The sequence below is a fragment of the Hetaerina americana genome, unplaced genomic scaffold, assembly GCF_022747635.1.
Source record: "Hetaerina americana unplaced genomic scaffold, ioHetAmer1.1.p SCAF_7, whole genome shotgun sequence".
Taxonomy (NCBI): Eukaryota; Metazoa; Arthropoda; class Insecta; order Odonata; family Calopterygidae; genus Hetaerina; species Hetaerina americana.
The window spans coordinates 71586551-71612059 of NW_027287316.1; the positions used below are offsets into that span (position 1 = coordinate 71586551).

Genomic DNA, 25509 nt, shown 5'->3' on the forward strand with positions numbered 1-25509 from the left:
GTCTCTACGCCGCTGTGTCGTGCCCCTCGTTTCATAAAACGCCCACTTCCAATTTCGTGAGACGCCCTCCTCCAATCTCTCGCGAGGGCATGGGGATCGCGTCGTCGAGGATGCGCGAGGGCAAGCCGTTGAAGGTTACTTCAACGCGCTCCGAGGAACCGAGACAATGGCGACGGGAGGGAGAGAAAAAAAACTAAGGGGCCGAACGGAATTAATCGGCAAAGGACTCTTTCTATGGGGTCGCGAATTGGGTTAGTGTATTGAATGGGAATGTTGAGGTGGGACGTGGTGGTGTTCGTGTCACGTTCTCCGATGCCTTCCTACGAAAACTACAATCGTCCAATTTTCTCTTTCTGGCGGGCGGCTGTTCGCGACGGCTTCCATCCGACAACAAGCAATGATAATGTTCTTTTCATGCGGTATAAGCAAAAAGTTTGGCAAAAAAATTAGCAAAACGTTTCCGATGCTAACATGGGTTCCAATCAACGGCTGAATGAAGAACTGAATGAGGAGTTCACACGGGTCTAAGAATCTTTGTTTGTAAGTAGCTTCCCCTGTGTCAGCTTAATCGTAAAATATGACGACCGAGAGCCATTTTTTTTCTTGCTGAGTCGTCAGATCATAAACGACGTAAGTAAACAAGGATTTAGAAAAAAATTGTGGTGATCTCAGTTCGTTCCCATGCACAACTGACCGAAGGTCGCACATCGGTGAAGGTTTTATGAGCAGGAGTTTCGATTGGTTGATTTCATTCTATAACCTCATGAATCCAATATATTCTCGAGGAAGATTATGAGCGAGAACTCTGGTGAAAACTGAGTAGCCCAAGACGATCCAAATTTGCCTCATGATTATGACGCTGTTTACGGTGTTTTTTTGCACAAAATCGTTTCATCCAAATTCGGCGATGATTTTGTGTGAAAGGTCTTAAGGGTAAAAAAAAAAATTATTGCCAAGACCTTTCGTGAAACCCAACCATCCAGTTTTCGTTCGAGAGATCGATCAATTTCTCCATATGGACGTATCACATCAATCATTTAGATAAAAGTTTATTTATTATTGATGAAACTGTGGATTCTACTCCATCATCGGATTCAAGCCAATCTTCGTGGGGTTTGAAGGAATCAGTCGACTTTCTCTCAGGGCCTTCATCAACTAAGTATCCCCGATGTTGAGTAGTATACTCCTGTGCCAGGTAGGAAATGTTGCAATCTAGCAAAAAATGGTCTTCCGGTAACACTCGACCAGCCGTCAAGTTTTAGGTTCACAGGTAAGCGCAATAAGGGATATGTTTTGAAATATATCATTTACCAGACTGGGACTTTTAACGCAAGAGAATCCAATTAGTGTATGTATGCTATATCTGTCTTCTCCATCTCCGCGGCCTGCTGCTGCCGCCTTCCTTGAAGCCTTCGCAAGTAGTCTCACGGTAGAAATGAAAATTCCACGGCGTGCTACGAAGCACGAGACATGGATTACTTGGATGGATTACTCAACCTCGCTTGTTGCGTATGTTGCCATCTTTGTTTGAAGCCGGGGTAATGTCAAATGAAGCTTGGCCAGATCTATTCTCATAATTGTTGGAGTGATCACAATGGCAAATTAGAGTAAATAATTTAATTTTACTTTAATTAAATATGTATTATATAATAACATCCGCGCCTTCTACATGAGGAATGATATTCCAAGGGTGCATTTTTTGGACGTACTTAAAAGTGGATGGGAGATAGTTACGCCTTTAATCTCCCTTATATCCTAAAGTTATATTCCACTACTTCAAATGAAAAATTTTCAATGAATTTCGTTGTTAATACTTAAATACACTAGGGCCGACTGGGTAATAGTCCCGACTGGGTATGTCGCGGTCAAGGTGATTTTCAATAAACGAAAGTAATCCTGAATCTGCAGATTTGAATCCTGTAGATTTGTATACGGGAATCAGTTCGCGTCGTGGCTGCGGCAGATTATTCCTTTCTCTTGACACGGATTCGATCTCCAATGTTGGCAAATTTTTTAAATGTTTCCCCCATCTCTTTTGGTCGTGTTGGGAATTTCAGCACATGGTGCTTCGGTCATTAGTTTAAACGATGAAGACCATTGTGTGCCTTTAATTAAGAGGAACGAATAACGTATGGTTTTCATCCCTTCATACTTGCCGACACGGCAACCACTGGGCCTTGGTGGTGCACATCTTTAATTTAGCCAATAATCTATGCCTCTCACGACTCCCACTAATTCTGAGGCTACCGCCGTTTCGGCTCTTCTCTGTTATGTAAATTCTCTGAGGTATAATTAACCCTTAAGCGCGAAACCAAGGATCGTTGAAATGCAGAGGAAAATCTACAGTGAAGTGGACAGAGAAACTTTTATTCCTTTCACTGTTCCTGTTTCGAGCTAGATATTTCTTTGTATCCACCATTTCCGAGAGACTTTTCCATGAATCATCCCCATGAAGTCGCGATTTTTTTTCTTTCTCCGTTGAAGTCTTATATCACTCCAATCGTAATCACAGTGGCATGAAAGAGAATGCTCGGAGCTCTTTTCAATGATTCGCCGATATAATTGTGGACGCTCTTTTAATGGGACTCCGAGAACTGTTATGCGGTTCAACCGGTTAGTTGAATGCCCACAGATCGGCCATCGCTTGAAAATCGAGGTGGAAAAGCTATGAAAAAAACTGAAGAAACCATCCTCATCTATCCACGTCAGCCGCGAAGCGGTGCTCTGCATTTGGGTGTCATGACGAAGTGGGCGTTATCCTCTTACATTTCAAGAAAACTTTATTGCCAAATAAGCCTTGCATGTATACTCCTTCCTCTTTCCGCGCGAATAATTGCATGGGCGAAACTCAAGTTGTAAGTACATAATTATTGCAATATGGTGATACATTTGTTGGTTTGTTGGACAGCAAACTTCTGTCATTCAACAGAATGCTCACATCTCGGCAAGAAAACGAATTCCTAGATAAGGTCACCCGAGCAGCATAGAGTAACGTGCTGATTGACATGGCTACCATGCCCGGACACTATTCCATGCAAGGGATTCAAAATATGATAACACATCCTATTCGATCATGTATATGATAAAATGAGTTAGGCTAGTCCTGCGGCAGAAAGATTTCATTTCTAAATTTTACTGAGGGAGTCGAGAAAGAGCAGTTAAATAAGGTACATTTATTAATATGTTTAGGAATTTTTTAAAGGTTATTAGAGCGCCTTAGCTTCATTCTCGGATGCTTAAGTAAAGCATTCTACGAATTTAGTTTTGGGAGATAATGATGGCAAAAATGTCTCAAGCGTCACCCCAATGGCAAGTTTTGCCATTGAGGATGTATTGTCAGCCGACGGGACCGTCTCTTTTGTCTCTCGAATCACCTTGTTCGCACTCTTGATTCTTTTTTTTGGAATTACTAATTAATTTGCTCAACAAGCTTTCCCATCTCTATTAAATTTTCCCGAGATCTTGCATCCGTCCTACTTGCTCTCATTAATTGGCGCATTGCCGCTTTCTGGTGCGCCTCTTTTTTGCGTCACTCCCTTGTTTTCCACCTCCGTGTGTTTGCGTCGTGGCGTCCGTGACCTCGAATCCCTAATGCTTGGCAAACAGCGTCAATCGACTCACCGCCTTCTTTTCTCTCCCCCCCCCCCCCAACCCGTCTTTGACGAAAAATAAATCTTTCAAATCCTAGAAATCCACGAGTCCCGGTCCATGGTTTATTTTCCAGGGGACCCTCATTCGATTCGAAGAGTACGGAGTTGATCCTTGAAGCAATAGGATGTATACCACTGGCTCAGTGTCAGCACTGGAGACAGTTCAGTTGTCTCGAACAACCATCAAAAACCGCCAACCGAATGATCCTTTAAGCCTGACGATTCCGTCGCAGTTTCTTCCCTTGTGATTCTGCGAACAGGATTCTCGAAGATTAGAATGAATTTCCCTGTGGAGCTACGTGGATGTCCCGCAGTCTCGAAGGAGCTGGTGAAGATTATAAAACGAATAGGCGTGTACTGCGCGTTCAATATCCGTGAAAATTAATGTATACGTGTGGTTATATGCCTAAGGTCAAAGTTAAAGGAAATGATGAATAATTAGTCGTAAATCTTTAAGCCGTAAAATCTTTACCCAGTCTCAGTTTTCATTTATCCTTGAACTTTGATGACTTATTCCAATGGGGACGAACTCGGAGTTATATTTACGAATGCAAAGATGCCCTAGGTCTTTTTCATCATGTTAATGTATCACGTTCAAGTTTAATGGTCATAGATTGGTAAAGTGTATGAAGTTGGAGATGAAATTTGGTCATTTATCGTATTTGAGTTCTTTGTCGTGATTGTTAGTCCATTATTTCGCTATTACATCCCTGACACATGGGAAGGAAATCGAGGCCACCGTGACGGTTAATCCCTGAGAAAACAGTTCTTCCGGTGGATTCAATTCAGTGAGCTTCTGTCTGATCAGTTCGAGCATTATCAGGAGTAAAGATTCCGATCATTGTTTTGTGGATATCTACGCGCTTGGCGTTGGTTCGTCCTAGAATCTTCAGCTCGGTCATAACCTAAAAGTGAAGTGAGTTGACATGGGTGTATTAATTGCGCTCAGTTCTATGCTAATTTTAAGAAGATTCTTACGGTATGGTTACATTTTATTATGCACTTGATATGAAGATATTATTTTTTTAATCGTTGAGCTAGAACCGTGTTTTAGTCTTCATTTAAATTAGTCAAAGGCTTGTTTTAATCAATTATTCCTCATTATCGTGATTATTCCACCCGGAAGAAAGTAGCATTTGTAAAATCAATGGAAGAAAACAAAAATGAGTATTAGATGAAATGAAATTATTGACTTTGTAATTCCACACACTTTTATTTCCTGACAAATTTCATTGAATTATTATTTTTATTACTGTATAACATTAAAAATTTTATTGCAATATGAAATGCAAATTCCTTAAAGTTATGCCAGAGACAAATTTTATTTGAGTATTAGATAATTAGAAGTAATTTGTTTTCAACTTTGTTGATATATTTGGTGATTCGACCGCCTAGTTTCATCTTGATAAGTGAATTGATAAAAATCTAGGTTGAAAATCTCTTACTTAATAATTTATTTAATCGCTTAAAATTCTCAAATTAATTTTCCGTTGACTTTTAATGACAGATTTATTTATTGATTGCGTTGAACCGAAATTCGTCGCATGTAATTCATTTCGAGGTTGAAATCTGTTTTCGCCCAAAACAAGATAATCAGGTGCTACCGCTAAAAAGTATTTTGCTCGTATGTAAGTTTGTATGTGGGGTTATATGCGCACAAAAATAATATAGAACAATGTTTAAATGTCTGATGTCTAAATTTCTCTTGAAATTATTGGAAGACAGCAGTGTGTATAAAACCAATTTTTCCCGTCCCATAATCGCATGCGTTTCATTGCTTCGTGATGGGATTCGTTCGTTTCTGGATGTTAGGGCAAGTATATAGTGACTATAGGGCACTGGTTTTATCTTGATGAAGTTTATATAATTTATATGAGAAATTTGCAATATCTGTTACTTTCAGTTTTGATTGACTCTAGGTCAATGTGGCATTTCTGATGCGACACACTGAATGTATTTTTTAAAAAGTTGATTACTCACTTGATGGGGAATACTTGACATTAATGCTTTAATATAGGATAATAAATGAATGTTTGAAATTTCTCAGTGGCAGCTGCGAGAGTCATAGCCTGGGACTAGAAATAAAAATGTCATATATGTGGTTATTTACTGGAGATTACGGTTAATGTAAAAAATTAAAAGTTATTTTTGAAGTCTCTGTGGGGAAGAGGGTAGGTAACAGAGTAGGGTGTGTGTTGACGGTAGAAGGAAGAGGATGTAACCAGGTCCAGAACTGATGCAACCCCATTGATTTATTCATATTTGATATAGATTTGAATACTTAACACTATAGAATTCCATTTTTATTTGTTAAATGGGCATGGAGTATTTCTTCATTAAAGTTACACCCAGGAACACGACCAAACTTTACAAATTATCGTCGACATTTGGTCCTCAGCCGTTCTCCATTCTTCCCCTTATAAATCTCTATCACTTACTTAACTATTTCCTAAGTTATTTTCTTACGCAAGTTACCTGTTATATGTTCCTAAATCTTCCCCCAAAACGTTTATATCCTTTTATGGTCTCCACAAGGACGATTTTCGATAGTTATCCCTCCCCCACCTATGGTTTCTCAGCTTTTTTTAATCTCATTGCTCTCCTCGTCCACTCATTGCACGAGTCATTAATTTGTTAGTTGGATTTATCTGGTGACGTCGTTAATGGGAGGGATATGTTATTGATATCGACGCGGAAGATTTAATTTTATTTTTGTCACCGGCCCTCATTCCGATCGAAAATGCGTTCCGAATTACGGATGACGCTTCGGTTCGCTCGACCGTATTAATTAGCGCATTAATGTTTTCGACGAGGTTTGAGTGATAAAACCCCTGGGGACGGAGGGATTCCATGGTCATGACTCTGGAGGGAGATGATTCATCAGTCCCGTTTCCTTTTATTCCATTTATCCCTGCTCTCCTCCTTTCTCCTTGAAGAGACCATTTCGTCTTAATTTCGCCCAAATAAAAACCTCTTATCTTTTCTCCCGAAAATCTCCTTCCCTCTCTGCGCCTCCCTCCCAAAACATATATTCCCACGCCTCCCGTCCTCCTGCTTCTCTCCCCACCCCTGCCCGCCCGCCCCCGCCTTCCCCCCGCATGCCCGTCGTCGCCAAACCAGCTTCTGGGTGGCAAGCGCCAGCATCTCTTCACCATTTGAGAATCGATAGAGGTACGGGCTCGGGGCAGTTCGGCGGACTGCCACTGCGGGCTTAGTGGCGCTTCCGGCTTCAATTCCAATGTGATCCTCGTGGTATTTTCGCTACGTCTCTCGCCACCCGTCGTTCCCTCCGCCAGCCGGCTCCTTCCATTCCTCTCTCTCCCCCCCCCCACCCCCACCCTCCCTATCCCTTCGCCGTAGCGAGTCTTCGGAATGCGCTCTCGCATTCATCTCGACACATTAGCACTCCCCCTCCCCCTCATCTCGGAAGACATACATGAGGGCTGGGGGCGTGCCGGTATTTTACTTCGGTGCCACTTTCCTCACGCTTTTGCTTCGGTGAATGAAGTTTTCGCACGGATTGTAAAGAGCGGGGATCGGGCCATTTGTTCGTTTAATCTCTCCCGCTGAGGTCGGGGGAAATAATTTATTCGTGAATTTTCGTTTCACATTCGGGAGTCCTTATGTGAAAAGCATTTGCCGAAATGTAACCCAAACCGCTGATTGGCCGTGCTTATCGTCTTCGGTCCCCGATGTGTGTCGTAATTCCCGCTCTCGCGTCTCTCGACACGCGAGATGCAATCGCGGCACGAGTGCTCTATGAAATGTTAATCTTTTCGTCTTTTAAACGCCTCCTTCTTTTGCAAATTATTTTAAGTCATCGAGTGTCGTTTATTAAAATTATTCCTCTTTCTTTTTTATGTTGGAATAAGATATCCTTCGTATTTTTTTTGCTTTGCTCTCCGTAGTTCTTTTGTTATAGGTTTTTGTTGCACACGCAGTGGATTTAATTTTTAATCTCCGCCACCAATACCACATCGGAATTGAGATGATTTATCTAGTCTTGAGTCTTTCCGGGATATATACAATCTGCTAAGTCATGTGTCTTTTCAGTTGATACCGTACTGGTCATGTATAGTATAGATATATCATTTCGATTTCCGATGCGCCAGGACTTTCTTCAATTTTTTCGCTCGCTCTCTGCATTGTCGTTTCATATAGGAGTTATATTGAGTGTAATGCTTTTTCCATAGAGTGTGATGGTGGAATTTGAGAATCCCTGTTCACCTTGCGGCGGTGGCAACATTGATTCCTGTCCTTAGTTTCTCATCTTTCCCATTCCTTCGCCCGTACTGTCTATACAGAGCGAGGCAAATGACCTCAACTGTTGAACGCAAATAAATATACTTGCTGCTCTCGAATCGCTACGCAGTTCTTAATTGACTACGGTCGTTAATTAAGAGCCCGTTTTAGTCGTTTGCTACTTTTTTTGCGAAAGAATAATTGGGATTTTGAGAACATATTATGTTTTTTTTGCAATTTCTCCGTGAGGTGCATAACCCGGAATAAATGGCCTCAGTAATTTTGAGCGTTTCATGAATAATTTTAATAAACCTTAAAATATTCAGGATCGGGTTGCCTGAGTCGAAGCGCCAGAATTTACCCATAGAATCAGTCGACATTAACGCACCCAGTTAATGGCTTGAGGGTATAAATAAGGGTTTTTACTGCCGTGGGAAATCGTATGTGTATTACTACGGTAGTGGGTGGCCATAGTTGAGTGGTTGTTGAGGGAATTAGAGTGATAAATCCATACTCATTCATTTTTTATGCAGTTAAGTAATGCGTGAAATTATTTCAGCGATTACTGGCGAAGTGAGATTATAAAATGCGTAGTTTCAGGCATAATATGGTGAAATCGGAACATAATAATGAACAAATAATAACACTTTCTCTCTTTATCTAGTGGAAAAGTGTAACTATTTGTTATCTACTAGGTGAGTGTATATTTATTAATTCAGATCAGGGTGAGTTAATGTGTCACAGAAGATAAATTTTAGGTATTTGAATCGAATTCACACTCTTGAGATATTACCTAGATCTTTACTCTTGAGATATTACTCGGCCTGTTACCTCACTCACTGAATACATATTAAATTACGTACCATCACACTGAGTGCAGGAGAGATGTTAACTAGTTCTTATACATATCGCCTGTTCGAAAATAGTTTTGGATGCTTAAGTATTTCTTATGCAATAGTTTTGAATACTTGGCACCCGTTTTTATTGTTGTTAGATGTCTTGTGAAGACTGCTGTCCTAAAAAGGTTTAAAAATATCAAACACATATCTTTGGAATACTTAAATTCGATTCATGTAGGATTTTGGATTTCGCGCTTTTGCGTCAAATATGTACACGGAGCAACCTTTCTTGACTGCCTTCATTGCTGTCACCAGCACTAGTCAAAGAGCATTTAATTTTTAGTGGCCTTTTTAGTAAATATCCAACGGAGTTGTCTAATAATGCGTCCTTAGAGCTTCGTCAAATATCATATGTTTGGCCCTGTCGTTTTTACAGTATGCTCATCACTACCGTAAACGGAGGAAATGTTTTAAAAAACTAACGACATCAATCCTAAAACTGAATTTTAATTGCCATCATTTATGCGTATCTGATTACCCGAAAGTAACTCTCAGCATTTCCTACCATTGCATGAAGCGCAAATCTTCCTCCATTTCACGTTAATGATTGCCATCACCGCGAACAGTCCCGCAACTGTTCATGTATTTCTGAGCGCATCACGGCTGTCCCTACGATTACCGTGCACGGTCTTAATTAGACAAGCAACGCTCGAGCCTTGTTTGAGTTAACCCTCCCGAGTCTCCGCAATTGTGTTGGGCCTCTATTATCCGATGAGCGCCTCAAGGAGCGAAGGAATCAAAGTTCCACGCCAAATCAGTCACTTGACAGCTTGTTCTTCTCGAATTGACTTCGGAATAGAGAGACGTGCAGTTATGCCTGGTCCACATGCAGATCAGCAGATGGGAAAATGTCATGTCATGAGTAGTATACCTTCAAGTCAGTTCTCTGTCTAAATGGCAATCCTCGTTGTGCGTGTGTGTAACAATGTTGATGTTCGGGAAACATCTAGCCAATAAGAGGATGCAATTTTTCGTCTCGGTTAATTTTTTTTCAGTTTTAGAGGACAGTACCATCTAATTGATCCATTCCTTAGTAAATGTTTGCTTTTTCATTTTTTTACTTCTTCCGTAGCCTTATATTAGCACTTTTTCTTTAATTATTGTTTCTTGACTAAGAGAGAGGGAGAGGAAGGCGTTATTGTAGTGTAAATTAATTCATATACGTAGTAGGCAATTAAGCGTGAAATCTAATGAAGTATCCGAAATTATTTTGTTGATAAAGAGAGTGGTAATGATTCGTTAATCATGATGTACGTAGTGCATGATCCATCATTAGCTGGCAAGTTTATTCTTAGCTCTCTATACTATATTTCAATAAATATACGCATAAACTTGGCGGTGTGAAATTAAATAATTAGAAATTTTCCTGGCACTTGTGGAAAACTTAAATTATTTTAGTGTTATTTATTTCCGATAATGAATTAAACTCAGTCATTGAATTGATAGCTTGATAATGTTGACGGCAAAAATGTTTTTTCCTTCACACCTTTTCGATAGTTGTGAGATATTGACCTTCCCCCCACTCCATAGGTTTCGTCATCGTTGTTACTCAAAGTTGGGCTCCCGTTGGGACCCAAAGATCTTCAAACTTCACTTTTGATTCCTTTCGCTTCCCTCCTCGGCAGGATAAGGAGATATTTTAAAAAATTGTCTCTCGAAACATGTAAATATTCCATTGTAATGTGTACGTTTTCGTGTTCAGTAGAAGATAAATCCGTCAGACTTTGTTACATTGGTGTGAAGGTTTTTAAACGGTGTTATATTGAACCCTAGTGATATTATGAGAGTCAGGTAGAGATTGATCGGCAATAGCTATTATGAAATGGAATAATATTTGAAGGATTTCATGTTTTCCCGGCGTATGGTATTCAAGAAGTTCTCTCGGGTTTCCCACCGGGTCAAGTTGTAGTGCACCGACGTTTCGAAGGCTGACTCTGCCATCGTCTTCAGGGTGAAGTCACTTCACCCTGAAGACGATGGCAGAGTCAGCCTTCGAAACGTCGGTGCACTACAACTTGACCCGGTGGGAAACCCGAGAGAACTTCTGGAATAATATTTGCACGAGAAAGTGATAAATTTCAGATTGTATTCATAATTCGCGCTTAAACTTCAGATACCTCAATTATGGAAAGAATCGAATGACAGTTCTTTATATACATCGTTCTGATGTCTTAATTTGAGATTTACTTCCAGTGGCTTTGGTGAATTTCTTCTCGCCTAATTTTTGAGTAAATGAGAATTTTATGTTCTATGAAAGGAAAATTATTTCGTCGTTTCAAAAACTCAGGGCATATTTATCTGACGTATCCATGAACGTCAATTTCATTAATTTTCATTACTTCCTTACTTCATGTGCCCTCTTCAGTCGGATGCCGATCGATCAAGTGTTCCTTAATAAACGTGCCACCTATTCTCAGGTTTGCTGGTGAAATTTCAAGACGATAATCTTCCCTGATTTAACATTAAGGCAAACTGACTGGATGATCGGAAGAGGTGATTGACTTAAACAGGATACGGCAACAGTGCGTATGGGAAAAGAATGAGCTGCATATGAATAATGTCTTGCTTCTGTTTCAAAGTATTGTTACATAGTCATTTAGACAGTTACGATTAGTGTTACGTGTATTATACTGAGATCAATAATGGTATATCTATTTTATCCCAGCTTTCAATCAGCCCTCTTTCAGCTGCAGTTTTCAGGGTCGGTAACGAAGCGAATAAGCGGGTACTCTATATTTCAATAGGTGGCATTTGGCAACATCTTGGATTCGATTTATGCCCTTGACTTCTCATCGTTTGCCCAATTATTACGTGACGTTCTAATATTCTAACCATACTGTGATACCAGATCACGTCTAACGAAGTCACATTTCGAAGGAACAAGAATGCGTTTGGTAAAAGTTCGGCAAAGAATAATTTGTCATCTTAAAATTCCTCTTGGATTTCGGTGATCCCGTCAATACCGTCACATGTTAGCGACTTCTCGCTGGATGTTTTTTCATGTGTTTGCGAATTTCCTGAACCCGTTTCTCTTTGATTTTCTCTCTCAGCGGAAGAAACCCGCACTGCCGTCATTAAAATCCTTGACGTCACTCTTAAGCTTTCGCCGACTAAATGTTCCCGTGCGGTCATTCTGTGGCGCCAAGTAAGCCATCCGGCGGTGGGCACGAGGACGCCATCAGGAACTCACTCGGAGAATGTGCGTGAGGTGAAGGGGAAGCCGAGGGCATAGGGAGAGAAATCCTATGGAAAGCGTGACCTATGAGCGTACCTGCCAGTCAATGAAATGGCGTTCTCCATTTTTATCCCCGAGGACATCGCTCGAGTGGAGTAATTTCCCGATCTTTCCGTTTCAAGGAAGTCTTTCTTAAAACGGGATTCCGGTCCCCGGGAAACTTTGTCGGCGTCGCATCTCATACTGATCCCGCGACGCAGTCGGTGAATTGTCCCCGTATCTGGTGGGAAAATACCGATTTCCCAAATTATCGTGGAGTTAGAGTGAGTTTTGTTCAGGTGATCACATCCGCGATTCGAGCTCTCGTGTCATTTCATGTCTTCCGTCGTTATCTTTCAAATCCTACGTTTCGCCTCCTGTGTTTGTATAGAGGAGATTGTTTATGAAGGGGTTGCTTGAAGAACGAGGAAGGGAGTCCCTTCAAACACGAACGTAGCAAGCGAAACTAAGGCTTTTTGAACGATGTGGTAAACTTGAGTTTCGTGTGGCACCGTGGGGGATTATTAGTGCCCCATGCCATGTCGGCAGATCAGGTCACTGACAACGTGAGTAACAGGCACCAGGAGACATGAACCGAGTTATGTATGTAATTCATTTCTTTTCCCGTACAATTCTCGATCGCAATTACAAGTGCCCCGACTGCATTACTCAAAGAAATGTAGTGTAATCTGAAATATATATTACGATCAATTTTTATCCACTCGAGTTCACTTGAGAAAGTTCAGTGTTCCTGTCACCCGCTAGCCACGCTCTCACATGGCGACTCGTGGAGTATAAGGCAAATAAAAGTAGTCTAGCGTTTATACGATTCATCCGCGGGGTGAAGGTCCCCGGTTCCGATTTGAGTGATGTCTGTGTGCCGGCTAAAACACAAGTTGTGCAGTTATTTGGTGGGCAGATTTTTCTTCGAAACCAAGGGCGGTAATGACTAGGGAACCGGGACTCCTATCCAGAATGTGTGCATTTCACGAGCGCAGTGGCTTAGTGCCAGGTGAGCTTGTGCCCTTATTTGTACAACCAATAAAGGGTGTGCTTGGGAGGACGTGACCGTAAGGGATTGGAGTGGCGAGAACGGAGTGGAGGCGGTGGCCTTTTAACCGGATTCCCTCGCTGGCGAAACGCGAATTACGTTCGTCTTTAAGCCCCGTAAAGGTTGTTTTCCTTTCGTCAAATACAATACTCGTGAGGAGCGGCTTCTCCCTCGAACGGTTGGGTGCCGCTGTAACTGTAGGAGCGTCAATCGCATTGGAGTCTGGCGGCGCTGAGCTGTTTGAGTACATGACGGTGTGTGCAGGGTGTCTGCGCCGCCGAGTCGTCTCGGGTTAAATTTGGGACGTTGCGTTCGACACGTGGTGTGAGAATGGGAAATCAACACCAGCCATCGTTCTATGCAAGCCTTTGGAATGGCGGTCACCGGAAACCTTCTTCCTTGCTCAAATTTTCAGTTTACTCTAGTCTTTATTCACTTGTGGAGAAGTATTAATTGTCGTGAAGTGTTCAGTAATTTTCCCTTTACCTTTGTTGTTTCACGAACTTCCGATTGAAAATGCTATTCTATTTGAGCACATAAGGATGGACTTTAAGGAATGCGATGCCTGTTACCCAAATTGGACTAAATTAGTTTTTCTCCACCTAAGTTTGTTTTTGGGTTATATGTGACCAATTTTGTTCACAATATAATCCGCACAAAATAACAAAGCTTGACTGTGCGTATCGTGAATTTTTATGTCATCCAGCATATGGATATCTAATTCGTGCCTAATTCAGGTAAATTTACTGGTGCATATTGGGAAAACATTATCTCATCCGAAGGGTGGAAAGCAAGAGAATGATCAAAGTTATTTTAATTCCGACGTATATTGTTTTCACGCCATCCACGACAAACATTTTTTTCATGTTGCTTGGATGTATGTGCATTGAGCGGGTACGGTTTCTCGGAGTTGAAGTCCCGAAAGGATGGGGCCAAATATTGACCACCGTTCGTGGGAAAATTAATTATCGGTGCCTGAACTTAAGTCTTGATGTGTTATAGGTATGTTCATTGATGAATTTGCATAAAATTCGGAAATATTTTGTGAAATTCGTAAATTAAATTCTTGAATGAAATTGGCAGTAATTTCAGTGCGATCATTTTCCTTCAAACAGCCCATGACTTGAAAGAGTGGTTCCATACATCGGACTGAAAGGGACTGAATTTTAGGACCCCTCAGTTCTACATTACACTTGCGATCCATTCTATGAACAGTTACTGTAAGGAGCGAATGGACTTTGTTGATGGTTGAATTCCGCCTAACCCGCTGGAGATGATTTCGTCCTGTCTACCCTTGAAAAATGCCGTGGGCCCGAATGGTGAAAGCACTATGAATGGAAATGTTCATCACCCTCTTAAACCCTCCCTTCCCTACATTTTCGTCTGAGATAGGTCTCTTTCAAATGTTAGCGTGTGGTCATGTTTTCCTCTGTTGTTTCAATATTTTCGAATCGGAATTTTTTGTGAGAGTTAACTTCGGCAGTATATCCACATGTAAATAAATTATACTACTTTGCCAATGGAAGTGTACCAGATATGCCTGGATTGTAGATTACAAATGGGTAATATATCAATATTTGATATTGCTAGTTAATTTAATAATAATAATTGAAATTAAATTCACCTCCCTCATTCAAAATTTAACCGTTAATCAGCAACTCGCAAGGAGTTCGAGCCTCATGGCAGCCGGAAAAATGTGCACAGTAGATTGCTGATCCATGTTGCACTCTCAAGTATTGATGTTCTAATGAATTAAAAGATATTTAAATGTATTGTTAACTCCATATAAATTATCTCAGATGAGTTGTAGTTACACTTCATACTGAGCCATTTGCCAATTTTGTTAGAATTGCGTGATATGTAGAAAACCTAATAATGATGATTAACATTCTAAGAAATACAATCAATCAATTGCGAATACAACAAACTATGTAATAAGGGAAATGTTTTTTGCAATGCCAGTTGAAGTTATTGAAGCTTATACATTAAACTAGTCAATACTTATTGCCAAAAAATGGAATAATGACTTGTTTTAAGTTATTACATGTTAAAACAATATTAATTGATTAAAGATTAATGGCTAAAGCCGGGGAGAGACGTCGTCAAAATAGTTATCAGTGATTGGCTAAGCCATATGGTAATAATATGTTATCGCTGTAGTGGAATTCGTTTCAACATTTCAAAGAAAAAATAGGAATCCTCTAGCCGTTAAAATTTGCAAAGTTTATAACCCTGGCGTCTCGAATGACAATTGAATTTTCGAACGCTTTCGGCGGCGTTGTTTTTGCGTGGCGTGGTCATGTTGGTAAAAATTTCCCCCGGGGTTGATTATTCCCTCCCGCAGATCCCAAGGCGAATCCTCGCCCTGCTTGTTAGTTGGCCGGTGGAACTCGGAGGGAGAGGACTCTGGGAGGGAGGGGGGTCAACTCCCTGTTTGATAGGCCTCCTACCCACCAGTCAGTTTCGACGCAAGGATGGAGAGGGGTCGCGTCTGGGAATGGCAAGCGCGAAAGAACTATCTTCCTCCTCCGGGAAGTAATTTTATGTCCTCGGGATCAAGAGCGGTCGCCTGATGAACTCGGATGAATTCTCCTCATTTCTTTTGAGACTAGCCCCGCTCGTGCTCTTAATATTTTTGCTGCGGAGAGGACGATTGAAGAGCACGATGCCGATTGCGATTGTGTAATCGCAACGGCCTGGCCACCATGAGGACGCGGGTTCGAATCTCGGCTCTGGGACGAACATTGGAATGCTCCTTGAAACGTTAAAGAGTTTTTCGGACAAGCGCGATGAAATCTCATCCATTGGAGCGCTCGAAACTGAATTCTAGTGCCTATTACGGAGGCGAGGTCGTCTGCGGGCGCGAAAGGTCCTGGACCGCCGCGGCTGCAGACGTTTTCCGTTGACCTCTGACCTTTCACCGAAGGCCGCTCGCCTAATCGATGGTACCGGGAGGTCACACGCGGCCCTTCCCCCTCTTCCCGTGTCATATCCCCGTCCCGACTCGTCTCCCCCTTCCGTTTCGGCGGCCCCTTCGCTATCTCGTCCGCTACTCCCGGCCCTCCCTCTCCCCACGGCCCTCCCCCGAACCGTCTCGGGATCATTCCTGTTTTTCCGGCGGGACGGGATTCTCTTCCTCCGAACCCCCCTCCTCCTCCCGACTCCTCCCCACGCCTCCTTCCTCACGGTCCCTGCCACGTGCCCCCTCCTCCAGCCGGCGGCTGTGTCTGCCTGGGCGCGGTGGTGCAGGTCGGGAAGGGGACTTCGTGGAAGGGGAGGTAAACAGCGGCCGGGAATACGCTTTGCCGGTTCGTATAATTTCTGGGCGAGGGTGGGGGTATGAGGAGCGCGTCACGCATCCTAAGATGTCTCCGGTGGTGATCCTTCCCTCCGCTTCCTTCGGGTCGGCGAAAGCAAATCCTCTTCACGCGGAAAAGAGGGATGTCGGGGATTCGCAATCTCTGGGTCGCCTTGGATCGCAAGGCAATGTGTGAACAAGGTGAAGGAAATATTTAAACTGGAATCGTGTTGGTTATGCAGGGCAGTCGGCAGGAGTTAAATGCGAAAATTAGATCTCTGCCGCAAATAGTCGCGACCTATTAGCTCAAGCATCTCAGATATTCATTTTTTTCCTCTCCGCTGGTAATTTGGAGCCCCGCGTCGCGTTTCTTGATTTTGATTCGGTCTCATACATCTTGCATGTTTGCACGAACATCTTGGCATATCAATATGCGGTATATTTCTTTCTTCGGGTAAACTTTATCCCTTTCATCTCTAATATCTTGTTATGCTCCTTTCACGTAATAGTGGATCATTTCTCCTTAAGTTTTTCAAGTTTGCTGTAAATATTTTCCGGTCTCGGTTGGAAGTCCCATCTTTGGATACCCGTATCAAAAAATATATCTGAGATGGATATGTAAATATGTGAATTATGAATACTTTTTTTCCTTGTCGCTTCTATATATACGTTTTACGCTGGTTATTGGTTCACTTTAAGCTAAAATGATAATAATTGAACTATAACAGACTTTTTTTTGGTGGCGAATATTTTATTAAGTATAGGTTTTCATAAGAATTTGTCTCAAAATTGTAAAAATTTAGCTATTGGATTTTCATGTTTCGATATGTTGAAATTTGGATAATGACTAAATTTGTTACATATTTGGGGATCCATCGGGAGAAAGAATACCTCCATGAAAAACTGGGAAAAATACTTTCTTGGGAATGGGCGTAGTATTGTATCATTTGAGTTAGGTTGGTGTAGAATCCAAAATAATTGTTCTGTGTTAAATCTCAGAGACATAAGTGCTCGTAAATATAATTAGGTTAACTTATTGTTGAGTACTTAATGTGTCTATTAATGTCATTTAAAAAATTGTGTCCCTGAATAAATGAATTAGCATGAGATTGAAGAAACTAAAATTTAGTGATTCGACACATGGCTCCTTAGACAAAGGAATGATAGTTATGAAAAAACAACAGTGATTACGCTTGTAAAGTTTATTCAGAGAGTGGATAGGAAAGTGAAAGTGTGTACGTTTTGTTTATTATGTGTAGTCACAATTGTTGAAATGGCGGGATAGCATAATGAAATGTAGAACAAGTTAAAATTGAATTCATGCTGCTTCCGGGAATTACCGTCGCGTAGGTGAGTTGACGGACAACTGTTTCGTACAATCCCTAATCGACCTAAAGACGCCTCCAGGACTGGGGGCGAAACAGTTGTCCATCAACTCACCTGCGCGACGGTAATTCCCGGAAGCAGCATGAATTCATCAAATAGACGTCGCGGAAGCCTAGGGATTATTAAGTTAAAATTATGTGAGACCTGTTATCGCACTTGCAGTAAAAGAGCTTTAAAATAAAATTGAATATAAATTGGAGACAATGTTACTATTCAATAATAATCTACAGTAATGCCAAGGTATTACAGAAAAGCTCATGAAAAATTAATAAAATTTGTGAGTACGAACGATCGGTACCGAACCGCAGCTGATTGCGTAATATTTCTTGTCATTAGTAATGCTGAAAAATGTAATGTATTGCTGTGCGAATCGATCGCCTACAAGCGTCCGTGATTTGATTTTGGGTCATCTTTTTGCCCTCAGCTCTTTCCTTTTTCCTTCATTGTTTTTCCTTGAGAAGGTACGGGAAGATTAATTTGAAGGTCATGTGTACGATCGGCCCTTTTTGAGAAAGCATGTAAATATGTGGTGCGTTACACCCCCCTGCTTCCTGAAGAGAGTGCAGATGACTCCAAGTAATGTAAAAAGTACGATATTGTTTATTGTCGATGCGGCAAAAGATTATCATCAAGTAAAATCCAAATTTGTCTCCAAGTAGCTTCTTACAGTTTTGTCAACATGCTCTTTCATGATACGTCATGACTATTTGGAAACTACTTCCGCCGATGGATTTCTTTTCATGTGAATTCCATCCGTAGCCCTCAAGACTTTTTCGTATTCCGATGGTTCCTTCCTCTCTCTTCCCCAAGGGATCCACGGAAATTCGATAAATCTCAGCCCTGCCTCATGTCAAAGGTAAGACTTTTCCCATTTCTTAAGTCGTTTTCACTCCGTGGAAAAGATTCAGTGGACACTTTCCAAAACATTTCTCCGCTTTTATCTCTCTCTCTCTCTCTCTCTCTCTCTCTCAATCTCTCTTGCTCTATCTTTATGGGAGTGGTTCCGAAGAAATGTTCTTCAGGCAAATAAATATACTCGAGGCGAGGTCAAAGGAAGATGACTGTCCGAAAACAAGTTAATGTATACCGAGTTGTCATCACACCAAATCGAAGCATCGAAAACCCATGAAGTTGGATGATGGCGCAGTATATTACCGATGGAACACAGTGTGAATAAAAATAAATCATTCTGGGCTCCCAGTATTTATTTAGCGCTCACTGAACACATTTAAACAATACTTAAGGTTCATGGAAGGTAACAACGTCCGTGTTGTTTATCGTCTTGTCAATAACTTTTTGGCGGACTCCCACCAGGTAAATCTACTTTCAGACCTTTAAGATAACCTTTTGTCCATTATCCATTGTTTTGTTGAGCTATTGAACCCATGGAACCTTCATTAGATTGTTACTACGTGTATTGTACGAGCATTCCACGGTTGAATCCTATGCAATTGTCCCATCCCACAGAACAGTGATATAAATTTTCCTCTGAGAAAAATTTTTCAAAAAGCCCCTCCTGAAATTAAGTGTGCTTTCTTCCTGAAGAGACCTTCTCCCTGAGACCCTTTTATCCTTGGCACCTTCATTTGGCATCAAACTGACCCGAGTTCCCTCTCACTCCAATAATTCTTTCTTAATTATGCTAGAAGACAATTGTTTACTCGTCGTTTATGGCGCAAGCAATATCGGCTGTTTGATTCACCCTTCTAACCGAAAGAGTGCTCCTGTCGGAGCCTAGTGTACGGCGAAACCGAGGAAATATCGATGTGTGCTCGCATCGGCACATTTGGTATACCCCTTTGAGATTTCGCATTATGAATCTCCTCTCTCTCACTCACTCTGAAGTCTTTGAACACATGGGATCCTTTTCAATATTGTTATAAAATCACCGCGCACGAAACATCGTTTCTTGACCTAAAATAAAAATGACTTTCCTCAATTTTGATTTAAATCTCATGCTCTCGAGTCCTTACTCTCGAGTACTTACGCCATTACTCTTAATTTTCTTAAACGTATCTGGGGCTCTTTGCGCGTACCTGAAGTGTAGTGGCCTTTAGCAATAAACGCTCAAGAGTTATGCATCGTCTTTTGAAAAGCGTATAATCTAAGGAGGTTCTATTCATATTAGATTTTTTCCCGATGAAGTATAAGGGCAAACATGTAAGTAAGTACGCATGTAATAAATGTTTTTATGGGCAGTGAATTACTACGTTGACCATGCTCCATTTTCCAAGGCGTAAATAAGAACATGATTTACTTCTTTAATCTACAACTAATTATTGCGCTGATTTCTTAATTTGCGTAACTTTTATTGTGAAATTTGTAGTTTAAGTATCAGAAGTGGCATTAAAAGAAGCATTAAGATTTTGTCCTTGGTGCATCCCAATCTTTACACTCTACTACCTTCATTGAAGATAATTAAGTGTAAATGATGGTATCCCTTGGTAGTTGGCTAGTATTGACTGGAATGTTATATTTTATCCTTTTTTAGATGTCAGTCTCCCCTTCTCATATATAAAATAATACTTGTTACAAGTTGGAATTCCATAGGAAAGTCATTACAGTGCCTGCAAGAGTCGAAAATGTTTTGCTCTTTTCCTCAGGGTCACTCTCGGGAAATAATATTTTTATGATACTCTGTCTTTAATGCACTCCTTAAAACCACGCCAACGCATTCACTTACATGAAATGCTGCCACTGTTTATTCAACGCTCTGTGATTTACGTATCTGCAAATGTCTTGAGGAAGGATTTATTTTTCTAAATGTGTACTCTGTATGACTGTCGTTGGTATTTGTTTCCAATTAATATGGTTATCGTTAAAATAGTATTTATATAGCTTCATATTTACGCAAACTTGGAAAGGTTTTAGGAATTTACTAAAATATCGCCATATTGCAATATGTTCCTAAAAAATTATGAGCGCCTGTCGGTAGCCCACCCGCATTACACATGTGAATTGAGTATGCCTAAAGATTAGGATGAAAATATTCTGAAGTTTTAAAAACAATTTCTTTCAATTGTCCGCATAAGAAAAGGCCCATAGTATTAATAAATCGTTGAATTATCATTTTATTGCGTACATTAACCTTAATCTAGAAAATTTTAATAGTACATGCTAGAATTATATGCTCTAATGTTTTCATTCGAGCACAATATTTTGCATGGTGTATGCATTTGTGCTCCAATATTGCTTACAATTAAAGTAAAAGCAGGCTGTTGTGTTGTGTTAATGTCACGTTTATTACTTGTCAGATATTTTTTTAATTCTAATGGTTTGCCGGTAATTATCTCATTGCACACATTGTAGAAAATTATGTACACAAAAAAGTGATAATTGGAACTAAACGATCCCATGATCAATGCCAAAGAGTCTTAATTTAAATGGTAGGTGTCAACGGGGAAGAGTTAAATTTAAACAGTAATTATTGATGCTTTTACTCTTAATTTTGTCATCAAGCAATCATTTGGTGGCACACAATCTTACGGTTTTAGAAATTGAAATGGGAAACTTGAAATAGTCTTCATTTGTTTGTCAGACATAAATCAAGTCTAAGGGAAGAATCTTTACTCGCATTTATGACAAGCTCGTTTATTCATAACTGTATTAATGTATTGCATAATCATGGAATTCGGATACAAACACCCAAGGGTTATCTCTGTTCATATTTGCATATTTCATCCAGCCAATTGTAGGGATGAGGACAATCTGAGGTCATGATTTTATGTAATTCATTTCTGTCCAGGAGAAGTCATTTTTCAGATTTTTTTGTATGATTGGACTCTTTGGAGATACTTTAAATATCTTCATCTTTATTTTTTAGATCGTCGTATCCCCAGTGTTGGCTGGTTTAGCTGTTGGGATTGGTGTGCCCATCCTCCTTTTCTATGTCTACGGTGTTGTCCCGGTATCATTGTGCCGGTCTGGTGGCTGCGGTGTCTCCACATCACCAGCTGGAGTCCGTTTTGACTTTGATGAAAGTGACAGTGGCGTCGCAGGGCTAGGAGTTATTGGTGCTGGGGCTTCAAGGCCGCAGACCCCTGGAGTGGATGGATCCTCCAACCACGGGCTCCTCGGCAGATCAGGGCTTGGAGGTCAGTTCATTTTTTATACAGGGTGTTCACATTCGTCAACCTCCTAATTACCCTCCCAGAACATTCTGGGGGGATCAGGATGGTACAGGCTTCCCACTGAGAGGGCCTAGGTTCAAATCCTGGAGACAACAAATGTTTTTCAGTGGTATCCCGGTCCCTACTTGAGGTGCTTTGTGGAGAGCACTTTGGGTGAGTATGAAGTCCGTCGGATGAAACGTTAAACTGCAGACGCCTTGGTGCCTTTCGACAAGAGTAGGCCAATGCCGATGCTGGGTTTCTCTCCACCCTTCCTTTCCCATCCATCCCTAATGGCGTAAATGGCCTTAGCTGTCAGTCACCTCCCATAAAACTTCTACTACTACAGAACATTCTGTGCAATCAGAAAACCATCTCTTGGGACATTTCTCCATCTCCGTGAGCATCCTGGTCATGGTCTCCAAACCCAATTTCCCTAGTTTAACACAAAATTTTGTTGCATATTGCTCCATGGGAAGTGTCATCACGAATCTGTGGCACCCCTCAAACAGGGGTTCAGTCTAGCAGCGATCTGCTGACTGTAATGGCCCACAGACAATTAACGTGGGTTGTGTCTCTTTCCCAAGACCTCTAACCATTTTTCCCACCATAAATCATCCTTTTCCAGTCATCCGCTTCACCAGGAAATATAATTTTACTTACTTTTTGGGACTGACCCTGTATAGTATATGCCCTTGTTGCAATTGCTTCATTGTCTAGGCAAGCAATCTATTCCTATAGCTCAGAGAAATTCATCTGATAAATAAATTCAAATCTAAAATGCTGAAAAGCCCACATTTTTTCCTCTGTGGGATAAATTAAAACTCTGGACTCTTTATAAAACGAAATGTTATCTCTTAGTAATATATAGTTACATACGTTTTTCCATTGTAAGTTATTTCATTGTCTGCTTCTACAAATAACATTGATTAACTCTCATAGTTATTGTCATAACTATGTACTACCATTCAAGCTGGACATGTTGTGTGTTTGTAGTGGGTGGAAATTAAACTTTTCGTGAGAATACTAGCCAGCCAGGTCAATCTGATTGACAATGAATTAATGTACTGCCCTTGGACACCTGGTGACAATGCAAAGGTGCTTTTTGAGATGCAAAGGTTTCACAGGCCCCTCAAGATTTCACTGTGGTTAAAAATATACATATTTACGTGGACCAATACATTTTTTTTTCTCATAATTTGATACAGTTAGTGATAAAGGAATGCAGTAAATATTAATAGTAGCTTAACAAATGGAGTTAATGATTCCTGGTTCGGATTGGAAGGGATGAAAATAGATTTTTTTGAATTGAAGAACAAAATAAAGCTCATTGGTGGTTCATGTGGAGATTAGTTTAAAGAGTTAGGTCATGGTTAAAGTCCTAAATGGGTATTAAATTGTTCATTCATTTCCAGGAGACACTGCTTCAGTCGACACGTCCATTCATCATGGAGTTGCAGGTGGTGGGGGTGGAGGGGTGGGAGGTGGCAGTGGGCAGGTGGGAAACCCATCGATTGGTGAGGCCTCTCTCTCCCTTGGCAGCGGTAGCCAGTTGGAGAGACTGGGGCGGGATGATGAAGAGGATGAGGAGGAAGAGGTCAGGGGCCAGGGAGGAGAATCTGGCAGCAATGCTGCCTTAGCAGGAGCAAGCCTTGCGGGCAGCATAGCATCAAGCCTCCTACCTGGGGGTCAAAGGTGAGAGACTAAAACATAGATGGTCCATTTGGCAGGTCTAATTTTGGAGGTTCGGGTGGTTGAACTTTCTCACATCATTACCCCAAAGGGGATGCAAAATGTACAGCAGCTTCTATTATAACTTGGTTGTACAGAAATTTACTCATATATGATAAAAAATAAGCCAAAATGATGGTCAAGGGCCTTTGCTGCTTGTAGAGGGACTCCTTTGTAATCCCCTGTCTGTTAAACTTTTTATTCATCTGCATATTATCTGCTCTCCATTCAATTAACAAAAATGAACAATTACAAATCCAAAATTAGGGATTTGTAATTGTGCTCCTAATTGGGAACTAAATTGAAATGAATAAAATTACCCATAAAGATTATCGACTAATTGAGAGAGTGAGAGAAGTCAAATTTGTGGTATGATCTTATTGATATGTGCATCTCATGTATCTACCATAAAGGAGGTGATATGCATTCCATTTATACGGTGGTCATTTGCTTAATGTTAATTTTGAAGTCCAAATTCAAGAAAAAGCTGCAGGAATTGTTATGTGCTATGTCTTTCATCTAAAAGCAATCTTGAAAACAAATCTAGGGTAGTATTCTGGTATGAGAAATATTTTTATAGAGTCCTTTTCAGGAATTTTTAGGACTAATTCTTAGAATTATAAACTTGTAAGTTTTCATTTTTCTCTTTAAATAATGAAATTCAACTGAAGTAACAACACCCAATACATGTATTTCAAGCACTGTATCTCACTTTGTGTGTTGCCCCTTCTCCTTTCAGGCTGGAGGTTCAAGCTGATGTCGCAGCAGCTGGCTCGTGTTCTGTTTCTTCATCTGGTCGGGGCAGTGCAGGGGAAGGCGTACTGGCTGGGGACTCTGTTGGGAGGGAGGGGGCAGGGAGTATAGCAGGGGGGGGTCAAAGGCTCAGCGTGAGCAGCAGTGGAACCGTTGGCAGCTGCACCTCTGGGGGCGTTGTGCTGGGTGGAGTTGGTGGAGAAAAGGACTCTGAGAAGTGCCCTTCATCCAAGTCCTCATCTGCTGTCGATGAAGGTTCTTCAACAGGTGGGGCATCAACCAGAGCTCTGGCTGGGTCCATCACATTGAACTTCAAGGTGGGTGATATGGTATTTGCCTTCAACAAAAATGTTTCAGAGTAAGAAATATACTGTGCCCCTCATTATTAATTGCTTTTTCATTCAAATTTTCTTTATTTCACATTGACATAAAGAGTTAAGCTCTGCTATCTCCTTAGGTTTCGTGTAAGTAGTTACCACAAATAATTTGGTGCGACAGTAATGAACTTTATATTTGGTTTAGATAATAAATGGGTATTATTTTCCATAACTTATAACATGAAATATTAATCATTAAATATTAAGTTTTCCTGGATTATCAATATGAAGTATTGTCATTAAACAATGTACATTTTTCTGTTAAGACTTTTATCAATTTAACTCTATGCATATGAATTCAATTTGTCATGATTATGTTTATTAATCTAGAAGTGTCATAAGTTGAAAAGAAAAAGGCACTAATCACCATGCAAAAGTAAGAAATCTACGGTAGCACTCAACAAAAATGAGTGCTCTGGGATGAAGAGAAGGAATATTTCCTTGCCTCCTCTTACTGCTTGAGCCAATCACTTGTATCCTTTAAATGTCTTTGAGAGTAATCACTTTCCCTTTCTTTTAACATTTGCACAAAAACATTTTTCTCTGTATGACATGCATACTTGTGAAGCAATCAAACACAAAAAGTAAAACAGGCAAACAATAAATGGTAGAGTTAGTATGAAGAGACTCATTTCTTTAAGCTGCATGTGACAAAGCTTAATTGTTTGGATTAACAGAATCCTCTTTATTCAGGAAGTTCTCTCGGGTTTCCCACCGGGTCAGCGTGGTGTGCACCGACGTTTCGACGGCTAACTCTGCCATCGTCTTCAGGGTGAAGTGAAGTCTTCAGGGTCACTTC

At 40.8% G+C, this 25509-nt stretch overlaps 1 protein-coding gene across 1 annotated transcript in view; it reads left to right on the plus strand.

The window, feature by feature from the left end:
- The window catches only part of LOC139696873 (E3 ubiquitin-protein ligase RNF19B-like), a 113115-nt gene that overhangs the window by 80913 nt on the left and 6693 nt on the right, over window positions 1-25509 (plus strand). The window contains exons 9-11 of the mRNA XM_071595752.1: window positions 21564-21834; window positions 23265-23544; window positions 24320-24650. Coding sequence (XP_071451853.1) covers window positions 21564-21834; window positions 23265-23544; window positions 24320-24650 — 882 coding nt within the window. The remainder of the gene's footprint in view (window positions 1-21563; window positions 21835-23264; window positions 23545-24319; window positions 24651-25509) is intronic.